The sequence below is a fragment of the Rhinolophus hipposideros genome (genome assembly GCF_964194185.1).
Source record: "Rhinolophus hipposideros genome assembly, chromosome: 16".
NCBI classification, from domain to species: domain Eukaryota; kingdom Metazoa; phylum Chordata; class Mammalia; order Chiroptera; family Rhinolophidae; genus Rhinolophus; species Rhinolophus hipposideros.
In genome coordinates, this window is record NC_138062.1 from 17751448 (window position 1) to 17773327 (window position 21880).

General features: G+C 33.0%; 1 protein-coding gene across 2 annotated transcripts in view; it reads left to right on the forward strand.

Moving 5' to 3' along the window:
- Positions 1 to 17206, forward strand: part of USP38 (ubiquitin specific peptidase 38) — a 28978-nt gene extending 11772 nt beyond the window's left edge. Inside the window, exons 1-7 of one of the 2 annotated variants that reach the window (XM_081077549.1) lie at positions 914 to 1028; positions 3064 to 3222; positions 5110 to 5303; positions 7887 to 7980; positions 10255 to 10361; positions 11517 to 12876; positions 15986 to 17206. In XM_081077549.1, coding sequence (XP_080933675.1) covers positions 3163 to 3222; positions 5110 to 5303; positions 7887 to 7980; positions 10255 to 10361; positions 11517 to 12876; positions 15986 to 16147 — 1977 coding nt within the window. In that variant the 5' untranslated portion in view covers positions 914 to 1028; positions 3064 to 3162 and the 3' untranslated portion in view covers positions 16148 to 17206. Of the gene's footprint in view, positions 1 to 913; positions 1029 to 3063; positions 3223 to 5109; positions 5304 to 7886; positions 7981 to 10254; positions 10362 to 11516; positions 12877 to 15985 lie in introns of those variants that run through there. The other variant, XM_081077548.1, reaches the window with a different exon arrangement.
- Positions 17207 to 21880: the final 4674 nt, after the last annotated feature.

The window sequence follows — 21880 nt, forward strand, 5'->3', positions numbered from 1 at the left end:
TCTTAAAATTTTAGTTTAATATTGAGTCACATTTGTGTATAGTGGAAAAATTGTAGGTTAGTACAAAATCTATTTCCACGTAATTTTGTGATTTCTTAGAAATATGAGATTGTGGATTTCTCTCCAATGAATATATTTTCAGGATGTTTTGGGTCTCACCAAACTGCTGCACTTATAACCACAATCAGCAATTGAAAATTACTGTTCTACATGAGAGATGTCACATGTCGGTGTCACTGATGATTATCTGTTGCACATATGAACAGTATAAGGAAAAAAAATGGTTGAAACTACTGACTGCTTTAGAAATCCCAAAGCATGAAAACATCAGCCCCAAAATTAGGAATTTTCATTCTCTCTCAATTCATATCCTTCAAATTCTGACTCCACCTTTAAAATATATCCAGAATCTTAACCCCTCCCTTTTTTAAATTTTTATTTTATTTTATTGGGGAACAGTGTATTTTTCCAGAGCCCATCAGCTGCAAGTCAAGTTGTTGCTTTACAATCTAGTTGTGGAGGGCGCAGCTCACTGGCCTATGTGGGAATCAAACTGGCAACCTTGATGTTAATGAGCATTGCGCTCTAACCAGCTGAGCCAACCAGCCATCCCCAGAATCCTAACACTTTTAACCAGCTGCCTCACTGGTTTTGATTTGATTTGATTGGATTTCAGTACTTTGATTACCAGTTATTAATTATTGAAGATGAGAAATGACAAAATTTATTTGGGGAACCTGTCCATTTGTCTCGGGCGTCACATGAAAGCAGTGCTTTACCTGGTTACTCCCTTCCTCCAGGATCTGATCCTTAGTTTTACAGGACTGAAAACTCATCATCAGTGCACACGCAATGTAAAAATCTTAGGAATACTGACCCGCCACAAACACGTTCAAAAGAGACTGATAAAGAAGTGCAGAATTCCAGCTGTTGATTGTTTAGCTCTATAACTAGCCTCAGAGAACTACATCCTCACATAGACTGCTCCGTGCCTCGTTTCCACTGAAGGAATATTTGCAGGATTTGTAGTAAGTGAGCCTTACTAACAAGTAATTACATTGTATGTTACCACGTAGGATGAATGATTTCTGCAGTTAATTGTCCTAATTGGTGAACTTGGTCATCAATCAATAACCTTATGTCTGTTTGTTACACAAACAAAACTCAAACTTGAGCTAATATTGCAGGTGTACTAGCAAAATCTTCCAAGGGGAAAAAAACATCAATTATTTGTCCCTGTCTTCAGGCATAGTCATGTGTATGCCATTTGAGAAAAGGTTTATTTTCAGAATTTCTGGGAAGGAGATTCTCTAACACCATTTAATCATCCATCCTAAGGTTTATGACTATTAGCATGAAGCACATTCCTTAATCTCCAATTAGTCACTTACGCTATACTCTAAACCTATTTCTTTGCTCACAATTGTTTGAAAGATGTCTTACTTTTATTACTTTTTTCCTGAAAAAAAGTAGTTGAAATAACAAATAATTGACTTTGAATTATTTGGCTTATTGAAATAAGTAAATATTAAATCATTTACTTAAGAAACAGTTAGATCTGAAATTGAAAATTGTGGTCTGGCCTAGTAAAGCCTAAAAACAAAGACCTAATTACTGTCTGCATACTGTGTATAGCCTGACCTGCTACTCAACGAACATTAACTTGGGCATCTAGTAGTGGGTCATGTGGTAATTAAATCACTTATAACTAAATAACTCAGCAAAAAACTCGGGTTAGGAGTTACTAAGTATAAGCAATAATCTGGAATCACAAGCATCATTATTCATTATATTATACGTTTAAAGCATTTTTGAGCAAATCAAGATTAATGTTATAATGTGTTATTATGGACCAAGTTGGTTTTCATGTGCTTTCTATCATATAAGTGGAAAAGTAGTTAAACAGAAGTAAAAGTATAAAAGCTTCTAATTAAATAAGTTATATACATGTTCTCAAGTAGTAACTTAAGTTTAATGGGTATTACAGTAATGTCTACAAATATTTAGATTTGCTCATTCAAAAACAAAAGTCAACTTTCAAGGATTTAGAAGTATAAATGCTTACTTAGATGTAGATCTATAGTCCCATGAAGAACTTGGTCTCTGTGTCAGTGATAATATTGACCACACAGGATGTAATAATAGACCACTATATTACCTGATTGCAAAGACCAAATCTACACTAGGAAAGCTTTGGGAAGACACTGAATTGTATAATAAAGTAAATAATCATTTTAAAAATTCTTTCCTCTTTGTCTCTTCCATCTCTCTCTCCCCCTTCACCTCTGAGGAAACAAAGTAAATTTAGATATCTGACTATTTTAACGAGAATATCAAATAGATATGTAGTAAAATTATCATTGAGATTTACGTAGAAATGCAGAAGTGATAGCCACTAAGTGAACTCATTAGGAACTGGTAGTTTCATCGTCAGTAATGCTTTTTTTGATGGAGGTCAGATCAAGAAGGTAGTGCAAAAGCTAAAATGTGATTTAATACCTCAAGCATAAGAGTAAGCCAGACAGCAGAATGGGAATAGCGGTGTTATTTTAAGAACAGGTTGTTCTTTTTAGGGGGAAGGAAAGGGAGTTGATTGGGAGATTACTGTAATTATTGGTATTGCTGTTTGACCATAAGACCATATTCTTTCAAGTGAAAGATTTAAAATTCACACTAGATGGAGCTCTGAAGCTAATTCTAGGTTTATCTTTTAAAAGTGTGTTCCTATTAAACAATCTGGTAGATACAACAGCCCTAACATTTTTTCAACTTAAGGCATTTTTGAGAATGGCAGCAGTGACTAAGTCTTGTTTGTGTTTTAGATGGAGTATAAGGATGGAAAGAGGGATCTTACATGGAATTGCAATCATATGTGACTTTGAAAACTAGATTTACCTTGATATTCTATAAATTTTTAACTTCATAATTTTTTTAGAAAATGTCTGTGACTGAGCATAAAGTATTTGCTGATTGTGTAATAAGTAATTACATTCCATTTGTGGGCTAGAGAATTTGTTGCCAGTTTGCATAAATTGAGGAACGTTTATCTTTTTTTCTCTTCAGATTGTTCCTCATGTAGTTCATTTGGTTCACTCCTTCAAAAGCAATGGTCTGCCTTCCAGTACAACCTTCTTAGTGCATTTAACAGAATTGATACACTGTATGATGTATCATTATTCTGGATTTCCGGATCTTTACGAACCTATTCTGGAAGCAATAAAGGTATGATGATAGTTGCACCAGTGTTTGTGGTACTTCAGCCCACGATGTGATAGATCATTGTGAAACATTCCTGTAACTAGCTATTCAGTTTACTCCTTTGTGGTAATATGCTTTTTGTTTGAAAACTGCATTTAAAATCAGAATTCATTAATATTTAGGGGGTAATCTCATTTGCTGTAACTAATCTAAGTTAATAACCATATTGCTTTAGTTCTACAGTGCCATCAATTACAAGGCATATCTTTAAATTTACAACAGCTTATGGGGAACTTTGGTAAAAAAAAAAAAAAAAAAAAAAGGAATGATACATTAAGTAACTACAAACATCGGAGTTGCATCCCAGTATCAAAAGTACAAAATATATAAGATGCATCTTAGAACCAAGAAACAGCAATTTAATAAAATATTTGACTTTGGTTTCTTTCCTGTTTTTTGTTCCATTTTTGCTATGGACTTTTCATGAATGCCCATATTTCATAAACTCTTTACTTGAATTATTTGTGAATTTACCTGTTTTTCAACTTTGTATTCATGTTGGATCTAAAAAGCACTGATTCTGTTTTTCTTGAAGAATGGGTCACAATAAGCACCCTTCCCCTAGTAAACTTCCTGCATCATCAGCATGTAGCAAAAGAATTGGAGAACTTGCCTCAGTCTGACTTAATCAGAAGTTATTAGAAACCAGTTCTATTAACAGTATTTCTTTTTGAGGTCTGAAATACAATATAAGGTCTCATTATCTTTACTTCTTTTGAAGTGAATACAAAACATTTTCTTCTTGCTACATAGTTAGCTAAATCAAGCTGATTTGGGTTGAGGCCAGAACACAGCACTGGTCAGCATACCACTGTTAGGACACTTGGACACTTCAGAAGTAAATGTCTTATGGAAAGAAGCTTTTTGTCATGGATTTGATAGTAATGTTAATCTCTACATTGTCACTGAGTCCATAGATGAAAGTTGGTACTGTTGTTAATTGATTGTCATTCTTTAGTGCTTTCCACATTGAAAATTCTAATAACTAAAATAGGCTCAGAAGAAGCAAGGGTCTCCCTCTTAACCCAATAGCTATCAACAACAACAAAATCAGATTAAAATTCCTTCAGAAAATGTTTGTATTCTAAAGTACAAGCACCAGATGGCAATAACAGTCCAAACAAAGCCTTAATGATTTTACCAACTTTCCTTATTCTCCAGTGCTTCACGCATGCTTGAAATCACACTTAAATTTTTATCTCGTATGTCACAAAGCGGCTCAGAGAAATCTGTATCTTGTAATAACTTTCAATATGGTTAAACCTGAAATTGAGTTTTATTTTTCAAAGTCAGAGGTCTCTGTGCTCAGATGCTTTCATTTTTCATTTCCTGATTACTTTGAGCTTTTATTTCTATAGGTTAATACTGAATGAAAAGATATTTTAGTGAATGAAAAGATATTTCTTATTTTCATTACAAAATTTAAAAATTATTTGTTGTTTAGCTTATTAAATTGTGTGCATATTTAAATCCTCATTCTACTTCCTTTGAATAAGTGCTATTCAAGCACTAGGGTATACTCTGATCTCAAAGTTTTATTTTAAACATTTTGCTGGCAAATAGGAAGCATAAATAGTTCAAATGTGACTTGAATTCCTGATTCGCAAGTACTCCTCAACTTGATAAACTCTATCTTTAGGAGATGCTTATTTGTTTTAGGAGACAATTATTTTTGCATATAGTGTAATTTGATTTTTTTGATGACTGGTCAAGTACTCAATGATTTCAAAACTAAGTGGGAGGGGAAAAAAGGTTAAATGTCAGTGGAAGGATTTTCTTTATGGTGTTAATTTAGTAACAAAAATTTTTTGTATTTTTTAATTAACTATTTTTCCTCTTTATGATCTACAGGATTTTCCTAAGCCCAGTGAAGAGAAGATTAAATTGATTCTCAATCAAAGTGCCTGGACTTCTCAGTCCAATTCTTTGGCATCTTGCTTGTCTAGACTTTCTGGAAAATCTGAAACTGGGAAAACTGGTCTTATTAATCTAGGAAATACATGTTATATGAACAGTGTTATACAAGCATTGTTTATGGCCACAGAGTAAGTTTAAATTTGAACCCCCCCCCCTTTTTTTTTTCCATTTTAACTGTAGAAATTGATGCAGTCTGATGAATTGTAAGGCGGTGGGACTGTCTTCACATTATTATAAATGGCAGAAATATGAATATTTTCATGTTATTACCTCATTTAGAAATGAAATTGCTTTTAGTGCTCAGGAACTACTAAAATGTTAACTTATATAAATTCTACTTTATATTTATATTATTTGTTGTACTTAGAATCTTTTATGGTAACTCTAACTTGATATTTATTAGTGTAACAAGAGGGATTGATTGAGCATATGCCAAAGAATTTAAGTGTCCTATTATCCTATAAGACAGTGTCATTTTTTTTTTTTTTTTGGACAGTGTAATTTTTTTTAACCTGTATATCTATTGAGGGGACCTGTTTAGTTTTTTCTACTTGCAGATATTTTGCTGTGTAGCAGATCAATAACTTCTTTCTTGCTGGTAAAGAAGTTTAAGCTCTACTTCCCACCCCAAGTTAATTGAGCATATGTGTAAACAGATGTGTTCCTTTGCATTATTACAGATTTACTTTCAAGTTCGTTCTTCTTGCAGCCAAGTGACTAGGAAATTAAAGGAAGTTAACTATATGAATGCCACCTGTAACAGTAAAAAAAATGATAAACTTTTCTTAAAGGCAAAAATGTAGTTGACTTTTTGTCTTCAATACCGATAGAGTATTCATAGAACTTGACCAAAGATGTTTACAATTGAGTTCCAAGTCTTTGTAAGTTTTTATGCCTACCTAGAGAAATCGTAAATGAAAAGATGAAAAGTTGCTCTATTTTATTTCCTGGCCTCAATATATACTATCAACTCTAAGGTGTTTTTTTGTTTGGTTTAGTGTTTTGTTTTTTGATTTTTTTTTTTTTGTATTTGGGATTGTTTTGTTTATTTTTTTAAGAAAATGTGTATTCTTACACACAAGGGATACTAGGCATAAACCTGAAAGAATCCATATCTCACCACCAGAGGTCACCTAGTCCAGCTGTCTAACTGATGAGAAAGAAAACAGACCCAAAGCAGTTATAACTGAGACTGCAATTCGAAGAGCACACCTTACTGTACAGTGGCCAAAAATACTATCTCAGAATAGGCAGACAGCATATTTTATTTCTTTGGTAATATGTGAATTCTTCATGGTTTAAAAAAAATCTAGAAATATGTAATATAAAAGTCAGACATAAAAATTTTTTTAATTAAAAAAAAAATCAGACATTCCCATTACCAAAGAGAATTTAAGTTTCGTTTGCATTGTTCTAGACCTTTTTTGTAATTATAAATTTTATCTACTACAAAAACAAATGCGTTGTTTTCTTAAAAAATAATTATAGAGAATCTTATTTATATACTATTTTCTAGCCACTTGCTTTTGTTTTTATCTTTTAATGACTTATTTTGGAAATATCCCCATGTTAGGGCAATGACAGCACTGACTAAATGAGTGTACCACAATTTATTTAGCCATCCTCCTATTGGTGAATATTAGGTTGTTTTGCTCATAATTAGCACCCCTCTGCCCAGATGCAGAGATAGAGGACATGCCATATGCTCTCCAGAAAGGCTATAACATTTGAACTTGCATACTAATTAATATATGATTGCACCTATGACCCTATACGTTCAGCAGTATTGATACAATCAGTCTTAAAAACTTTTTCCAATCTGCAGGAAAGTGTCTTTTTGTTTTAATTTGCTTGTTGCTGACCATTACAGAGTTTTTCCTGTCCATTCTTTGTTCATGTGTGTTTCTTTTCTGAATAACTTATTTTTTCCTTTGTGCAACTTTCTGTGGTGTTTTTTTCTTTTTCATGTTGATGTATATATACTCTGGATGATAATCCCTGGATGATGATTTATATATACTCTGGATGATATTCCCTTCTAGTCAGTGCATCAAATTTATAGAGTGTTTCATTTGCAGTCTTTTTAATTTTATATAGTCAAATCTGCTATTTTTCATTTATAGTGTCTGAATTTTAGGAAACCTTCCCCCTCTAAATTTCCCCCTCTTTTTTTTTTAACTATTTCTGTAGTTTTGTATTTTACGTTTCGCTCATTATTCCAAGTAGAATTTGTGATCATACAAAATTTTATCTAACTCCATTTTTTTCTAAATGGATACTCAATTGTTCCTATACTACTTTTTAAATAGTTTATCTTTTTTCATCCTGTATCACACCACAATTTTTAAATCACTCTAACTTTATAGTATGTTTTGATAATGGTATTTTTGTACTTCACACAGATTTGAAAGAATTTAAAAATTGCTTATTTACGTTATTAATTAATAGCTTAATCTATTTCTACATGCTAACCCAAAAAATAATCATGATATCTGACAGTACATATTGCCAGGACACGTAGTATTTAGCGTCATTTTCCCCTTCCTCCTTCACTACATTGTAAGTAGTAACTTTGCTGCTAGGTAAAGGGCCACTGGGTAAGTGAAGTTTTACTTCGAGGATAATAAATGCTGAAACTAATTTCTTTGGAGCTTTTTAAAAATGCATGTGTGTGTACACAAGTATAAAATAATCACTATATTCTCTTTTAGTTTCAGGAGACGAGTGTTATCTTTAAATCTAAATGGGTGCAATTCATTAATGAAAAAATTGCAGCATCTTTTTGCCTTTTTGGCCCACACACAGGTGAGTGTAAGTGTGTGTGCTATGTATATGTTAATATACATAACTTGCATGTTAATACGATAATATTCTTTAAACTTCACATTATACCAAACTTGTAGACCTTTTTAACTGATAATATATATCTCACCCAACATAATAAATCCACTTAGAAATGCTAAAGAGATACTATCTAAAATCAGAATATACCCTACGTTTTTATTTCTTCCTCCTACTTTCTATTCTTGTAGATGAATATTATACTGACCCCTTATTCTAATTATAGATAATATCTGATTTTTCTATCCAATAAATAAGCTCCTTCATATTTTTAATGTTTTATAGATACTAATTGATAGATTTTTCACAGTAATTAAGTTTTACAGCTTAAAATGTTTTGATCATCTTTTATGTCCATAAATTAATCCAAGGAAATGAATTTATGTTAATGGCAAAAAAGTAACATATAGTATTTATTCAACAGACATATATTGATAGACATAATATGCAGTCGGATCAGCATTCAAAGAGGATTCCTATGTTCAAGGAACTTAGAGTTCAACTTTTGAGCAATACATATGAATAATATGTATCATTTATAATAATGTAATATTATTTTCTGGTTTTATTCTGATTGTCTTAGTCACAGAGTTCTAGAGGAGTATGTAGTTAGAGCCAGAAGAGTATACTCAGAATTGGTAGGATTGAGATGATAGGAATGCCGTGTTCCTATCTACAAGCAGAGAAATACCTCAAGTGTAACTTCTTAAATGGAAGAATCGAGAGAAGATTGACATATGACATGATAGTGATGGCTTATGAGTAGTGATGTCTTCATATACATAGGAGATGATAGTGATGGCTTAATATACTCAGAGATAATTTTATTATTCTCTACTTGCGGAAAACACATTCACAAAATAAATTTAACATCTTTAGGACCCAGGGAGATGAAATCTCCCTCCAACTCCCAAACATTTTTTCCTAGTTTGACTTCTGCCTGGCTTTATCACTAGTGTACATGTACTGTATTATATTTATACATATATATATATATATATATATATATATATATATTTATATATATGCTATATTAACTTACTAAATCAGAGCTATCGGAGAAAAAAACTTTAGGAGGTTTCCATGCTTCCAAGAAAAGAATTAACAGAGAACCTAACTGAAGTTCTGTCACCGTTGAGACACTGTCTGGTAGCAGGCCAACAAGGATTGTTTTAGGTAGGAAGATTTCCCTCTATAATTGAAAGGCTTATTTTTCTTACAATTAATAAAGGTAACATTTATTGAGCAGGTAAGTTTGTCTAGCTCCTGTGCCAAGCGGTGTACATGTATTACTTTCTTACTCCTTAGAACCAATCTATGAGGTAGTAAGGTAGTGTCTTCATCTTACAGATGAAGAAACTAGGCTCATGTTACCTTCTTTCAGGGTCATGCAAACAAGTAGCAAGATTGGGATAAGAACCAAATGACTCTGGTACCCATGCTCGACCAGTACACTAAACTTCTTTCCTTCGAAATGCTATGAACACCCCTATTTTGCTAACATTTCCCTTAATTCAGAACTCTTATATACCACAAATACTCAAAATTTCAGGAAAATTGTAAATTTTCAGGTTATAATCACACCTTTTCAGATGCCTTTTCAGTTCATTTTTCATCATTGCAAAATTAGGATTTGAACGTACTTTGCTCCAAAGTCCATGAGTAACCATGTCACTAAGCTGCCTCTGTACTAAAAATAAAATTAGCAAGGTCCCTAACAATTGTGCTCACCTTTCTGTACATTTACGACATGTGTCCTCTGTCAAGGAAATGTTCACCTAACGTAGTTATGCTATGTATGTATGGCCCTGTAACATAGTCCCTTATTATTTTATCTAAAGTGTAGATTCATTAACATGTCTTTTTCAGATTTGGTTTCAAAAATTGTGGATTCAAACACATTACTGTCACAGAGGGATAATACCGGGAGCATTATAGTAAGAGTTAGAGAGACCTGGGTTCTGATGTAATCCCCTCTGTATTTAGCTGTATGACCTTGGGCAAGTCACATAGTTTCTCCAGATCTTAATTGTCATTTGCAGAATGAGAAGTTATGACTGAAGGTTATCCAAATCTATTTCTAACTAATTTTATCTGCCCCCATGTTTGACACTTTGTAGTAAAGGTTAAGTGCAGTGTAATTTTAAGTAATCTTTATTAAACATTATCCATTCAGATTTCAGTTATTTGGTTCATTGTGTGAGAATCATTTCCTTGTATTTTCTCCACTGATAAAAGAGAGAAGCATATGCACCTCGGATATTCTTCGAGGCTTCCAGACCTCCATGGTTTACCCCCAGATCACAGCAAGACTGTTCTGAATACCTCAGGTTTCTGCTAGACAGGTAAAAAGTATTTCTAAAGTTACGATTTGAATTTTGGTCTTTCATAACAGATTATTTCTACATAATTTTTTAGCTTTAAAAACGTATTTCAAGTGTTCATCTTTAAAATACCTTGCGTTTATTTTTTAAGTGTTCTTTTGTTTTTAATTTGGTTTCTTTTTTTTTTTTTCTTTCTTACTTGAGGCCAGCTGTTCTCAATGTGTGGTACAAGGACCCCTAGGGGTTACCAAAACACTTTCAGGGGTCTTTCTTTTCCAGCCACATATATGTGTATGTGTGGTTGAGGCCAGATTTTCTTCATATACTTCATCCAAAACAACATATCACATTAGATTGAATGCAGAGCAGATATGAACATCCAGCTGTCTTCTTCTGTTAAGCCAATACTTGAAATATTTGCAAAATGCAAAGCAAGTGCCATTCTTCTCACTAAATTTTTTTGGCTTTTGAAAATATAACTATTTTTCATTTGAAAAGTTATTCATATTAACAAGTAATGGATTTATTATTGTTTTTAAATATTTTATTTCAGTATCAGTTTTAGAATGTGGCAAATATTTGATAGATATAATCACATAAATGAAAGCTCTTGAGTGCTTCAATTATTTTTAAGAATATAAATGGGTCCTGAGACCAAAAAATGTAATAGCTGCTCCTGTAGACCATTTCATAGTAGGATGAATTTGGTATATTTTATTGTCTCCTTAGCACTTAGTTAATAAAACCTGCTCTCTTCTTTCATCTCCCTGTGTTTGCCTCCCTCCTGTTAGATGAGTGACTGGTAAAGTCAGTTGAGCTCAACGTGTGCAACCTACCACCCGTTCAACTAAGGATATGTTAAGTGTTTTCTTTGTGCCAGGCTTTCCATAAGATGCCAGACAGACGAAAATATATAAGAGCTTATGTAACTATATCATAATAAGTGCTATTAAATAGCAGTGTGAAGAAAATGTAATAGAATATAGGGTAGTAATAACCCATAACTTTTCTGTTCTAATCTGCATTCTCAAAATGTTCCATATTCCTCTTGATTAAAAGAGGAAAAACTTGATTTTTTTAAATTAAGCATCATTTATATAAGCCACCAATATTTTTAAATAGAAATGATATTTAAACTTAAGTGAAATAGCTATATAATGATATACTCTCCCACAGGCTCCATGAAGAAGAAAAGATCTTGAAAGTTCAGTCCTCTCACAGGCCTTCTGAAAGTCTGGGGTGCGTTGAAACTTCTTTACAGGAAGTAGCCAGTAAGGCAGCTGTACTAACAGAGACCCCTTACACAAGTGATGGTGAGAAGACTTTAATAGAAAAAATGTTTGGAGGAAAGCTACGAACTCACATATGTTGTTTGAACTGCAGGAGTACCTCACAGAAAGTGGAAGCCTTTACAGATCTTTCACTTGCCTTTTGTCCTTCCTCTTCTATGGAAAACTTGTCCTTTCAAGATCCAACATCGTCACCCACCACACAGGATGATGGTCTAATGCAAGCCAATGTACCTGGTCCTTCAGAAGAACTAGGAGTTTATAATTCAGCAACAGCTGCCTTCATCTGTGACTCAGCTGTGAATGACAGAATGGTAGGCAGTCCTGATGAGTTTTGCTGTACTGAAAACACTTCTGTCCCTAATGAATCTAGCAAGATTTTTGTTAATAAAGATGTACCTCAGAAACCAGGAGGTGAAACCACCCCTTCAGTAACTGACTTACTAAATTATTTTTTGGCTCCAGAGATTCTCACTGGCGACAACCAGTATTATTGTGAAAACTGTGCCTCTCTGCAGAACGCCGAGAAAACTATGCAAATCACTGAGGAACCTGAATACCTTATTCTTACTCTCCTGAGATTTTCATATGATCAGAAGTATCATGTGAGAAGAAAAATTTTAGACAATGTGTCACTGCCACTGGTTTTGGAGTTGCCAGTTAAAAGAACTACTTCTTTCTCTTCGTTGTCAGAAAGTTGGCCTATAGATGTTGACTTCACTGATATTGGTGAAAACCTAGCTAAAAAATTAAAGTCTTCTGGAACTGAAGAAGCTTGCTGCCCAAAACTGGTGCCCTATCTATTAAGTTCTGTTGTCGTTCACTCTGGTATATCCTCTGAAAGTGGGCATTACTATTCTTATGCCAGAAACATTACAGGTACAGATGCCTCATACCAGATGTGCCACCAGTCTGAAACCTTGGCATTAGCTCCCTCCCAGAGTCGTGTACTAGCAAGAGATAGTCCCAGTGCCATTATTGAACAGGATTTGGAAAATAAGGAAATGTCAAAAGAATGGTTTTTATTTAATGACAGCAGAGTGACGTTTACTTCATTTCAGTCAGTCCAGAAAATTACGAGTAGGTTTCCAAAGGACACAGCTTATGTGCTTTTGTATAAAAAACAGAACAGCACTAATGGTCTAAGTGGTAACAAGTCAAGCAGTGGACTCTGGGTAAATGGAGACCCACCTCTACAGAAAGAACTTATGGATGCTATAACAAAAGACAATAAACTATATTTACAGGTAAGTTGGAAATAGAAGAATCATCATTTGTGGAAAACATTTAAACAGGTGGTGAAATGAGCACCCATTTCAGTGAAATGAAATCCAACTTCTACATTTTCACAGAATTTACAGAGTGGTAATTCTGAAATTTGAGTCTGGGTTTATATGAAATGGGTTCAGTCTATATAACTAAATTGTCTTACTTTCTAATGTTATGAATTAATCATGAAAAGTCAAAGTTAGATGCAGTATAGAAGACCTTACTTGTTTTTTATTACAAAAGATGTAATTATTACAAAATCACTACACACAGAAATACAGGAAGTTTAATAAAATGTGTTTTCCCTCTTCCCTCTAGTCCTACCTACCAGGGGAAACAACTGCTGAACTTGGTGTTTATTCCTTCTAGACCCTTGTATAAATATTTTCAGGGCTATTTGTTGACATTCAGGTAGATAAGATAAAAGGACACTAAAGGGTAGAATATGTAAAGAAAGGATGTTTGTATTCTTTAAGGATCTGAGCAATAAAACCAAGGACATAATAGGACAATTAGTAAATAAAAGTCATGGAATAAAGGTAAGCTGAATTATAAATATGCTTGTTGCAAGGAGTTAGTGTTTTTATTACCTTAAAGTTAATAAAGACCTTGCTCAAAATATTTTTCTTGGAAACCTGCCAACTTGCTGTTAGCATAAAGGACCAACAGTAAATTATAGGTGAAATTGTCGGTGTATAAATTGGGTAATCCAAGTGATTTTATGAGTTTAAGTTTCTAAAAATTTTGCCTTTCAGTCGCAACTCCTAAAAGTTACAGAAAACAGGAAAAAATGGGTCACTGTAGTACTGATTTTCAGAGGGAAGTTTTTTCAAAAGGTTTCAAATTTACTGTATTATAAAATAAACTGATACATTTTTATAGAAGTACAACAATGTTCTAAAATGACACAAAAACACTCCATTTTACAGAAAAAAATTAGAAACTCAGAATATTTGTTAGAACTGATTCACTCACTACCAAGGATTCTCATATGTAGTCAGAAGTCTTATGACTCAGAGAATAGAACCATATCAGACAAAGCTAGATATCAGATAAGCACGAGATACTAAGCATCACAATTCTTTAAAGAAGTGGAGTGAGGTTAAGAAGGTTTGGTTGAAATATAAACTCTGTAATATAACATATAGAAAATAAGGCCAACTGCAATCTTGATTTTTAGAAATAAGCAGGTTATTTATATATCAGTGATTGGGTGAAACAGTTTTCAAAGGAGACATGGGTTTTGAAAAGAAGAGAAACTACTCTGATTTCTGTGATTGGAATGCTAAAAGCTGTAACAACTGATTGTGTTGCAGCCTAGCTTTAAATGATTTTCTCTGTCTTGCCATTTACCCCATTATATCCTGATGATATAGTATTTGAGTATGATGAACCATTCTTTTTATTGTTTTAATGTCACTATAAAGGAAAAGTGTTAATGTCCTTTATTTGTTTTTCAGTGTTGTGCTTTTGTTCTAAATTCCATCTTAAGTCTCAGCTTGGCAAGTTGTTTACAGCAAAAAAGATACTGCTAAATTAAAATTTTATTTAAAAGTTACCTATTTTTTTAATTTATTTTTTAAGTATAGTTGGTATACAATCTTATATTGGTTATTGGTTTCAGGTGTACAATAAAGTGATGTGACATTTTTATACCTTACAGTCTGATCACTAATTCTAGTTAAGTATTTAATTTCTAACTTAAAAAATCTAGCTAGAACTTATATAATAATATTACTTTGCCAGATGGAGCAGAGTAACTGGGGTTTTAGTTTAAAATTCGGCAATAGTACAGTTTTTGTTATTAATGTTAACAGGTATTTTGAAAGTTCTTCAGGATGATTATACTGAACAAGTATTATGCTCCCAGCAGTGGCTTTTAGACCTTGTTGACATCAACCTCATTGGAAAGTTATACTCCCTTTCTTGAAAAGTGGGCGCATACCAGGATAGTTTACATATTCATCCAAGGAGTTTGTGCCAGTTTTTAGAATCCACCTTATACCTTGCCAAATGAATTTGCCATTATTTATTCACTTTTTCTCCTTTCGTGGCTCAGTGCCTAATAGTGTTCTAATCAGAGATCATTAACATTTACTGAGCACCTAATATATGTTTAGCACATAGATGACTACGGTTTCACTTTTTAATAAACTTTTTAATAATAAACTTTATATGAATAAATAATAATTTATTAACAAATTGATAATAAACTTTATATTATTACATAATAATAAACTAATAAACTTTTTAATAATTTGGTAGAGAAAAATTTTAGGTGATACGGTAAGGAGATAGGCTCCATTTTCCTTAGCAGTGTTTTTGAGATGTTTTATTCCCTGAGAATTATTCTAAAGAAAGAGTAGAAAAATCAGCCTTCTTTCATTATTTATTCATTTTACTATAATCACCCACTTCCAAAATAGCCTGTTGATAGAGAGTAGATAATCCGTTAAAACCTTTGAATTCTGCATCCTTTATATTAGAAAAGAAATCTATTCTTAACATATGTTGACGAGTGTTATAAGAACCATAATGTTTCTGTGGAGAAATTTTGGGATTGAGAGGCTTTTGTTTTTTTCTGTAAATTGAAGTAATAAAACAGAACAGCCTTAGGATCCATCATTCTATAGAGTTACACCAAGATTTTGTTCTCTATTTTCCCTGTTTCCCCAAAAATAAGACCTAGCCGGACAATCAGTTCTAATGCGTCTTTTGGAGCAAAAATTAATATAAGACCTGGTCTTATTTTACTATAAGACTGGGTATAATATAAAGTAATATAACATAATACTGGGTATAGTATAATATAATCCCGGTCTTAAACTAAGTTTTGCTCCAAAAGACGCATTAGAGCTGATTGTCCAGGTAGGTCTTATTTTCAGGGAAGCAACGGTTGTTTGCTCCATCAGTGATACACACTTTAGTAAGATTTGGAAAGGATTAGTGTAGTCAATATTTTTAAAGTTACTGAGATTTGAAGGATGCTTATTAAGGACTAAGGCAGTTTTAAAATATTTATATAGGTGATATATCTATCCATTGCATTTAGGATTTTAATTTCATAAAAATTATTTTGAATTGTAGGAACAAGAGTTGAACGCTCGAGCCCGGGCTCTACAAGCTGCATCTGCCTCCTGTTCATTTCGGCCAAATGGATTTGATGACAATGATCCACCAGGAAGCTGTGGACCCACTGGTGGAGGCGGGGGTGGAGGATTTACTACAGTTGGCAGACTCGTATTTTAATCCAGAGAGAGTCCAAAATGCACTGGTCACAAAACATCCAATGCTATGACTGTTAAAATGTCAGACTGTAACAAGTATTTTTTTCTTTTCATTAGACCCTTATACTTTAAGAAAACACACTCAGTGCTTGTTTTTATTTTCTTGACAATACATTTATTAACAAAATGCATCATGGGAAAAAAATCTACCTCTTAAAATTTCATTTGCTTTTATGGTTAGACATGCTTGACCAAAAATTTTCAGAGGAAAATATGTACCTGGTCCCTAATTAAGCTGCATTAAATTTAGTAGAGGCATTTAAATGACTCTATTCTCAGTTTTACTGAACAAAAAATACTCATTTAGCATCCTTTGTAGAAGAATTGATGTTACAGGTGAAGGGAATATTGTTTAAAAAAAAAAAAGAAAATCCTTTATTTCCTGTGTAGTTACCCCATTCTTAAATTTAAGTCTTTGAAAATACTGGAGATGATACAGTCTCTAATGAAGGCAATAACAGACTTTATCAAGCTGTAGTACTTTTCAGGTTTGTTTAGTGCTGTCTTCAGCATCACTGTATCTGCATTTCAAGTACAAATGTTTTAAAAAGGATTATTTATACATAAATGTGTTGAATTGATTTTAAGAAAGGTGCATGATCCTGTAGGAGCAAGATTTTTACCTAAAAATTGCTAACTTTGTAGTATTTCTAATTGTTTAAAGATTTTAAAATTCTATTTCAGGGAGTCTATCTTCTTGTGTTTTGAAGGAGGTGAGTTCTGTATGTGCCTTGCAGTACTGTAACTAAAAAATAGGATTCTTTGGCTGCGGAAAAGCTTTTTTAAAATGAAATGTTAGGAAGTGATTTTTTGTGCTAACATTAAAATTATAACTTTTTGAAAGGTATGAGATTTTTCCTGAAGTAAAATATGATGGTTCTAAATCAATAGATGTGATAGTTCATTTTTAACTCTTAGAAGAATTCAGAGTAAATGAACCTAGTCAAGTAGAAAATCTTTATTGATTTTGTTACTTAATCCTCAGTATATTAAACATTGATCACATATTTTTAGAGTTGTACATCTGGGTTTGTTTGTTTGTTTGTTGTTTTCTTTTTCATTTGAGTGATACATTTTACACCATTTCATAGCTTCAGATAAAATGTTGAGATGCCAGACCCTACCATCCCACATTTTCTTTGCCAGGAAACTGAAACAAGTCAGTTCTCCTGGGTCTTGATTATACAGCATTCAAGAGTTATCCCAGTTGTCCCCCTTCCTAAAGGTTTTAACTTATCCATGACTATACATTGTTCTGAAGATTGGTCTCATTTATTTTGAAAACATTTTAAGGAAAGAATGTTCTTTGGTGATTTGGGGTTTATCTTTTTCCCAAGCTTTTAATGGCAGTGGTTGAAAACAATACTTCTCATCTTCATTCCACTACTTCCCACTTTTAACCTGTTTTCACTCACCAAGATTAGGAAAACTGGGTTAGTTAAAAACTGGCAATTCTTTGCAGAATTAATCAAGATTTCTCTTCTCTATAAATAAATGAACCAGAAGGATTTTTATCATACTTTATTTCCTGTGGGCTTCCACTTATTCTAGTGGTGAATTTCTGAGCTACCTAATGTACTCAGTTATCCACAGGTCAGGTAATGATTTATAATCAGATTATATCAGTCTTAGCATTTTCTGAAATTGGTAAAGTCATTCTGTACTTGGTGAATTGATAGTGGGCTCAGCTACTTCTGGAAAATTCCATAAAAACAATTAGACCTACACACAGTTTTATCTATGAATATCAAGTCATTCAAGGATTTTATGTGTTAAGATAATATGTATCACATTTTCAAAATAACAAAAAGGTGAAATTCTAGTTATATAATAATACTGAGAGTATTAAGATAACTTTATTCCAATACCAAAGATTTCTTTTTGAGATTAAAAATATAGTAACATTAATTAATTGCTGAATTTAAATTATTATACCTATGGAAGACTTGGAACGAGAAGAATCAGAAGCTTCATTCAAAAACCCATCCAAGTGAACTTTTTTAATAAGCTAATACTTAGGACTGCTCTGATCATTTTATTCCTCAGTCAGTGATTAGCATCCCTGTTACTTCGTTGCGGTTTTATTTGTTATGTTAGGTATTTTTTTTCTCCCATACTCCTAACCTTTATACTTTCCTCTGCCTCTTGCAAATGTTGTGAGGTCTGAGTCTGGAGGCTGACTAGATACTATTGCTATTTCTCTTTAGTTCTATCCAAGGTAATCAGTTTAAATGAAGCTGCTCCTTGCAGCTAAAAAGAGCACGTCAGGCCTCACAATTGACAGATGAAAAACTGGAAATCTAAGTCTGTTCTTTTCAAAGATCTGTATTGACACATTGAGAAAAGTAGATATTTTTCCTTCAGAGAGATATGCAAAGAAGAAAATGTGAGGTCGTCAGTCATGCAAGCCTTTGTAACCCATTCACAAAGCCGGTTCCTGTGCAACTCTGATTCATGACACATAGCATTCAAGAGTTATCCCAATTGTCCCCCTTCCTAAAGGTTTTAACTTATCCATGGCTGTACATTGTTCTGAAGATTGGTCTCATTTATTTTGAAAACATTTTAAGGAAAGAATGTTCTTTGGTGATTTGGGGTTTCTTTTTCCCTAGCTCACGTTGCAGAAAAGAATCCAGCTCATTCTCCATTCACGTATCTTCCCACCACCTCTCCTCCAGCTGAATAATCAGAAAAAGGGCAGCACTGGGCTAGAGATCCCTGATTTTCATCTCAATACCATAAGATTCTAGAAGAATCCTTTGGATGTAGAACTAAAGATCCCTCATAATGTCTAGAGGAATTGAGGGACTTTGTGACAGGTTCAAAAAGCCTATTATATTTTTAACTCATTTAGAAAGAAAAATATTTCAAAAGTAAGTCTTGAACTCAAATCTAATGCTCTATCTCATTGAGTTCTTTTTATGATGTTATTTGCAAAAGTTGTTGTCTTTTCATATGCTATTTTTAAAAAGCTTTGCCTACCCTCTTATAAGACTGGTTGAATGCTTGTGTGCCCTGCAGAGTTTAAGGAAAACAACTGGTATAGTCTGCCCCGTACACAGAGCTTAATGGAAGTCACCATTTTGATGTATACTTTTTCCCAGTTCTTAATCCTTAGTATATCTTTTTCTGTAATTGTGTACTTTGTATAGTATACTCTATACAGAGCGATTTTTAAAGGATATTTCAGAGGAAGTAATATTGTACATTTACATATGCTGTCTTTTCTCATAAGATTCCACTACTTTGTATATCCTTTCATCCTGTTTTTTTCCTAAACAGTTTAGATTTCTAAAACTAAATATCCCTGAGGTAGAGAAGAATAAGTTATTCACATTTTACGAAAACTTAGTAAGAAATGTTAACTTATTAATAACTCAGTAATATTATCTAGAAGAGTAAGGTTAAACATTGGATAACATGATCCTGTAACTAAGAGGTTAAAGTGCAACAGCAAGGAAATCTGAATTTAAAAAATTACCCCAATGAAGTGTAAAAAATAAGTTCAAAATATAAGTTGTTCCATATATATTTATAAGCATTTACTAAATTGCCACATACCATCATAGTGTGAGCATTATTTTGTTTTACTAAGTGAATTTTCTTACAGAGTCCTCTTTAAAAGTGAATGAATCTCAAAATAAGTGGGGAATTAAAAATAATGATTTAGAGTAAACAGTGCTTTAAAACAAAAGTTAGTTTGTAAAGAAACTACATCTTTCCTGTATAAAAATAAATTTTGCTATACAAATAACTTTTAAAGAAGTAAAGATTTTTATAAAATTAACAATCTGGCTTTTACAAATGAAAAGAGATTTGTTATGCAAAACCTTTAGCTCCAATGTTACATAACCAATGTGGATTTAACATTAAAAATAGAATCTAAAAAGTCAGCCAAGTGTGTTGCCAGCTCTCATCCGTGTCAGTTATGGCCTGCAGTTGTTTTTCTCTTAATAGAGCTTATGTTTTTATGTTTTCTGTGCTAGACACAAACAGAGACACAGAGACCTTGATTTCAGAGGAATGAAAAGATTTGCCTTCGTTGGCTAGATAAGCGGTTTTAGGCCTTGCATTCATGTTAGAATCACTTCGAAGGCTTTTGAAAAATGATACCATACTCAGGCCCTACCCCAGACCAATTAAATTATGTGGGGACTAGGCATCAATATTTTTTAAAGTTTCTCATGTGATTTTAATGTGCAGCCTAGGTTGAGAACTTTGAAGCTAGGAGAGGTATTTTTCCTAGGGCTCTTATCCAAGGAGACTAATGTGTTGAATGTCTACCATGTGCTGGACACTGACTGGTACATATTTATATGTCTTTTTAACTTATTTCAATCCTGTAAGTGGATTCTTAATCTTTGCCCTCCCTTATTCATTTATGGATAAAGAAAAGAAAGACTCAGATTAAGGAACTTAACTCAAAATCATGCAGCTAAAAAATCAGGAATTGAGATTTTTAAAAATCAGAATTGATATTTTAACATAAGTCTTCGGAATTCCAAAGTCAATGCTTTAATGGAGGGACAGTAACAAGTAGGATAAAAATGTGACAAGAGACGCAAATTACATATTAATAAAGCCTTGCAATAAATTTTATGAAACAATTTCTACAATCTGTTTCACTTATACTTTGCACTCCAAACATAATTCCTAAAAAAAATTGTTTTTAATTTTAATGCTTTGTTAAAATTTGTAGATATTGTTCTAAATGGTTGAGAAACATAGTCTTAGCAAATTTATTTGCTATACTTGTTTAATATTTGCTTACAATACTAGTTTCATCTCTTCCATTTTTCCCTTTCTGTACTCTCCCTTTCTGTACTCTCGTATTGGACCTTGCATAGTTCTTATTCAAACAACATGCACTTACCACATCTAGGCTTTTACACATGCAAGTCTCAGTATAGCATTCCCTTGACCCCCTTTTTCCTCCCTGCTTTCAATTGACTAATTCTTTCTTACCTTTCACTATGCTCAAAAGTTTTATACTGACCTCCCAAACTGATTAGTCTCCCTTTTTATCCTGGGTTGTGTTTTATGCTTCTTGAAAAGGCCGTTGCTTAATAGTGGAGCTAAATTAGCCCTAGAGTAAAGGCTAATCCTTTACACCTAACAAAGATTAAAAGCAGGCCTTGAAAGGATCAAACTCATTTGTAAGTAATTTAACCACATGCAGAATAAAGTCCAACATTAAAGAAATACAAAAACTCAGCATTTAAGAAACTCATGATATATCCAGCATCTGATCAAAAATGATCAGGCATTCAAAGGAGGAAAATATAACTCATACCCTGGAGAAAATCCAACCAATAGAAACATTCAGAAATTATGGAATGGGAGGAATTGACAAGCTAGCATCTTTTAAAATGTAAAGATAAACATGAACACAATAAATAAAGAAATGGAAAATCGAAGAAACTCAACAAACGCCCCCAGCAGAATAAACAAAGGAAACCACACCAAGGCACATCATAATCAAATTGGTCAAAAACAGTGATAAAGAGGAACTTAAAAGCAACCAGAGAAAAAGAACACATTACATGTAGAACAGAGGTCAGCAAACTACATACAGCCCTCAAGCCATATCCTTTTTTTCTTTTGTAAATATTTATTGAAACACTGCCACTCTATTTGTTTACCTATTGCCTATGGCTGTTGTCACTGCAATGGCAGTTGAGTAATTATGACAGCG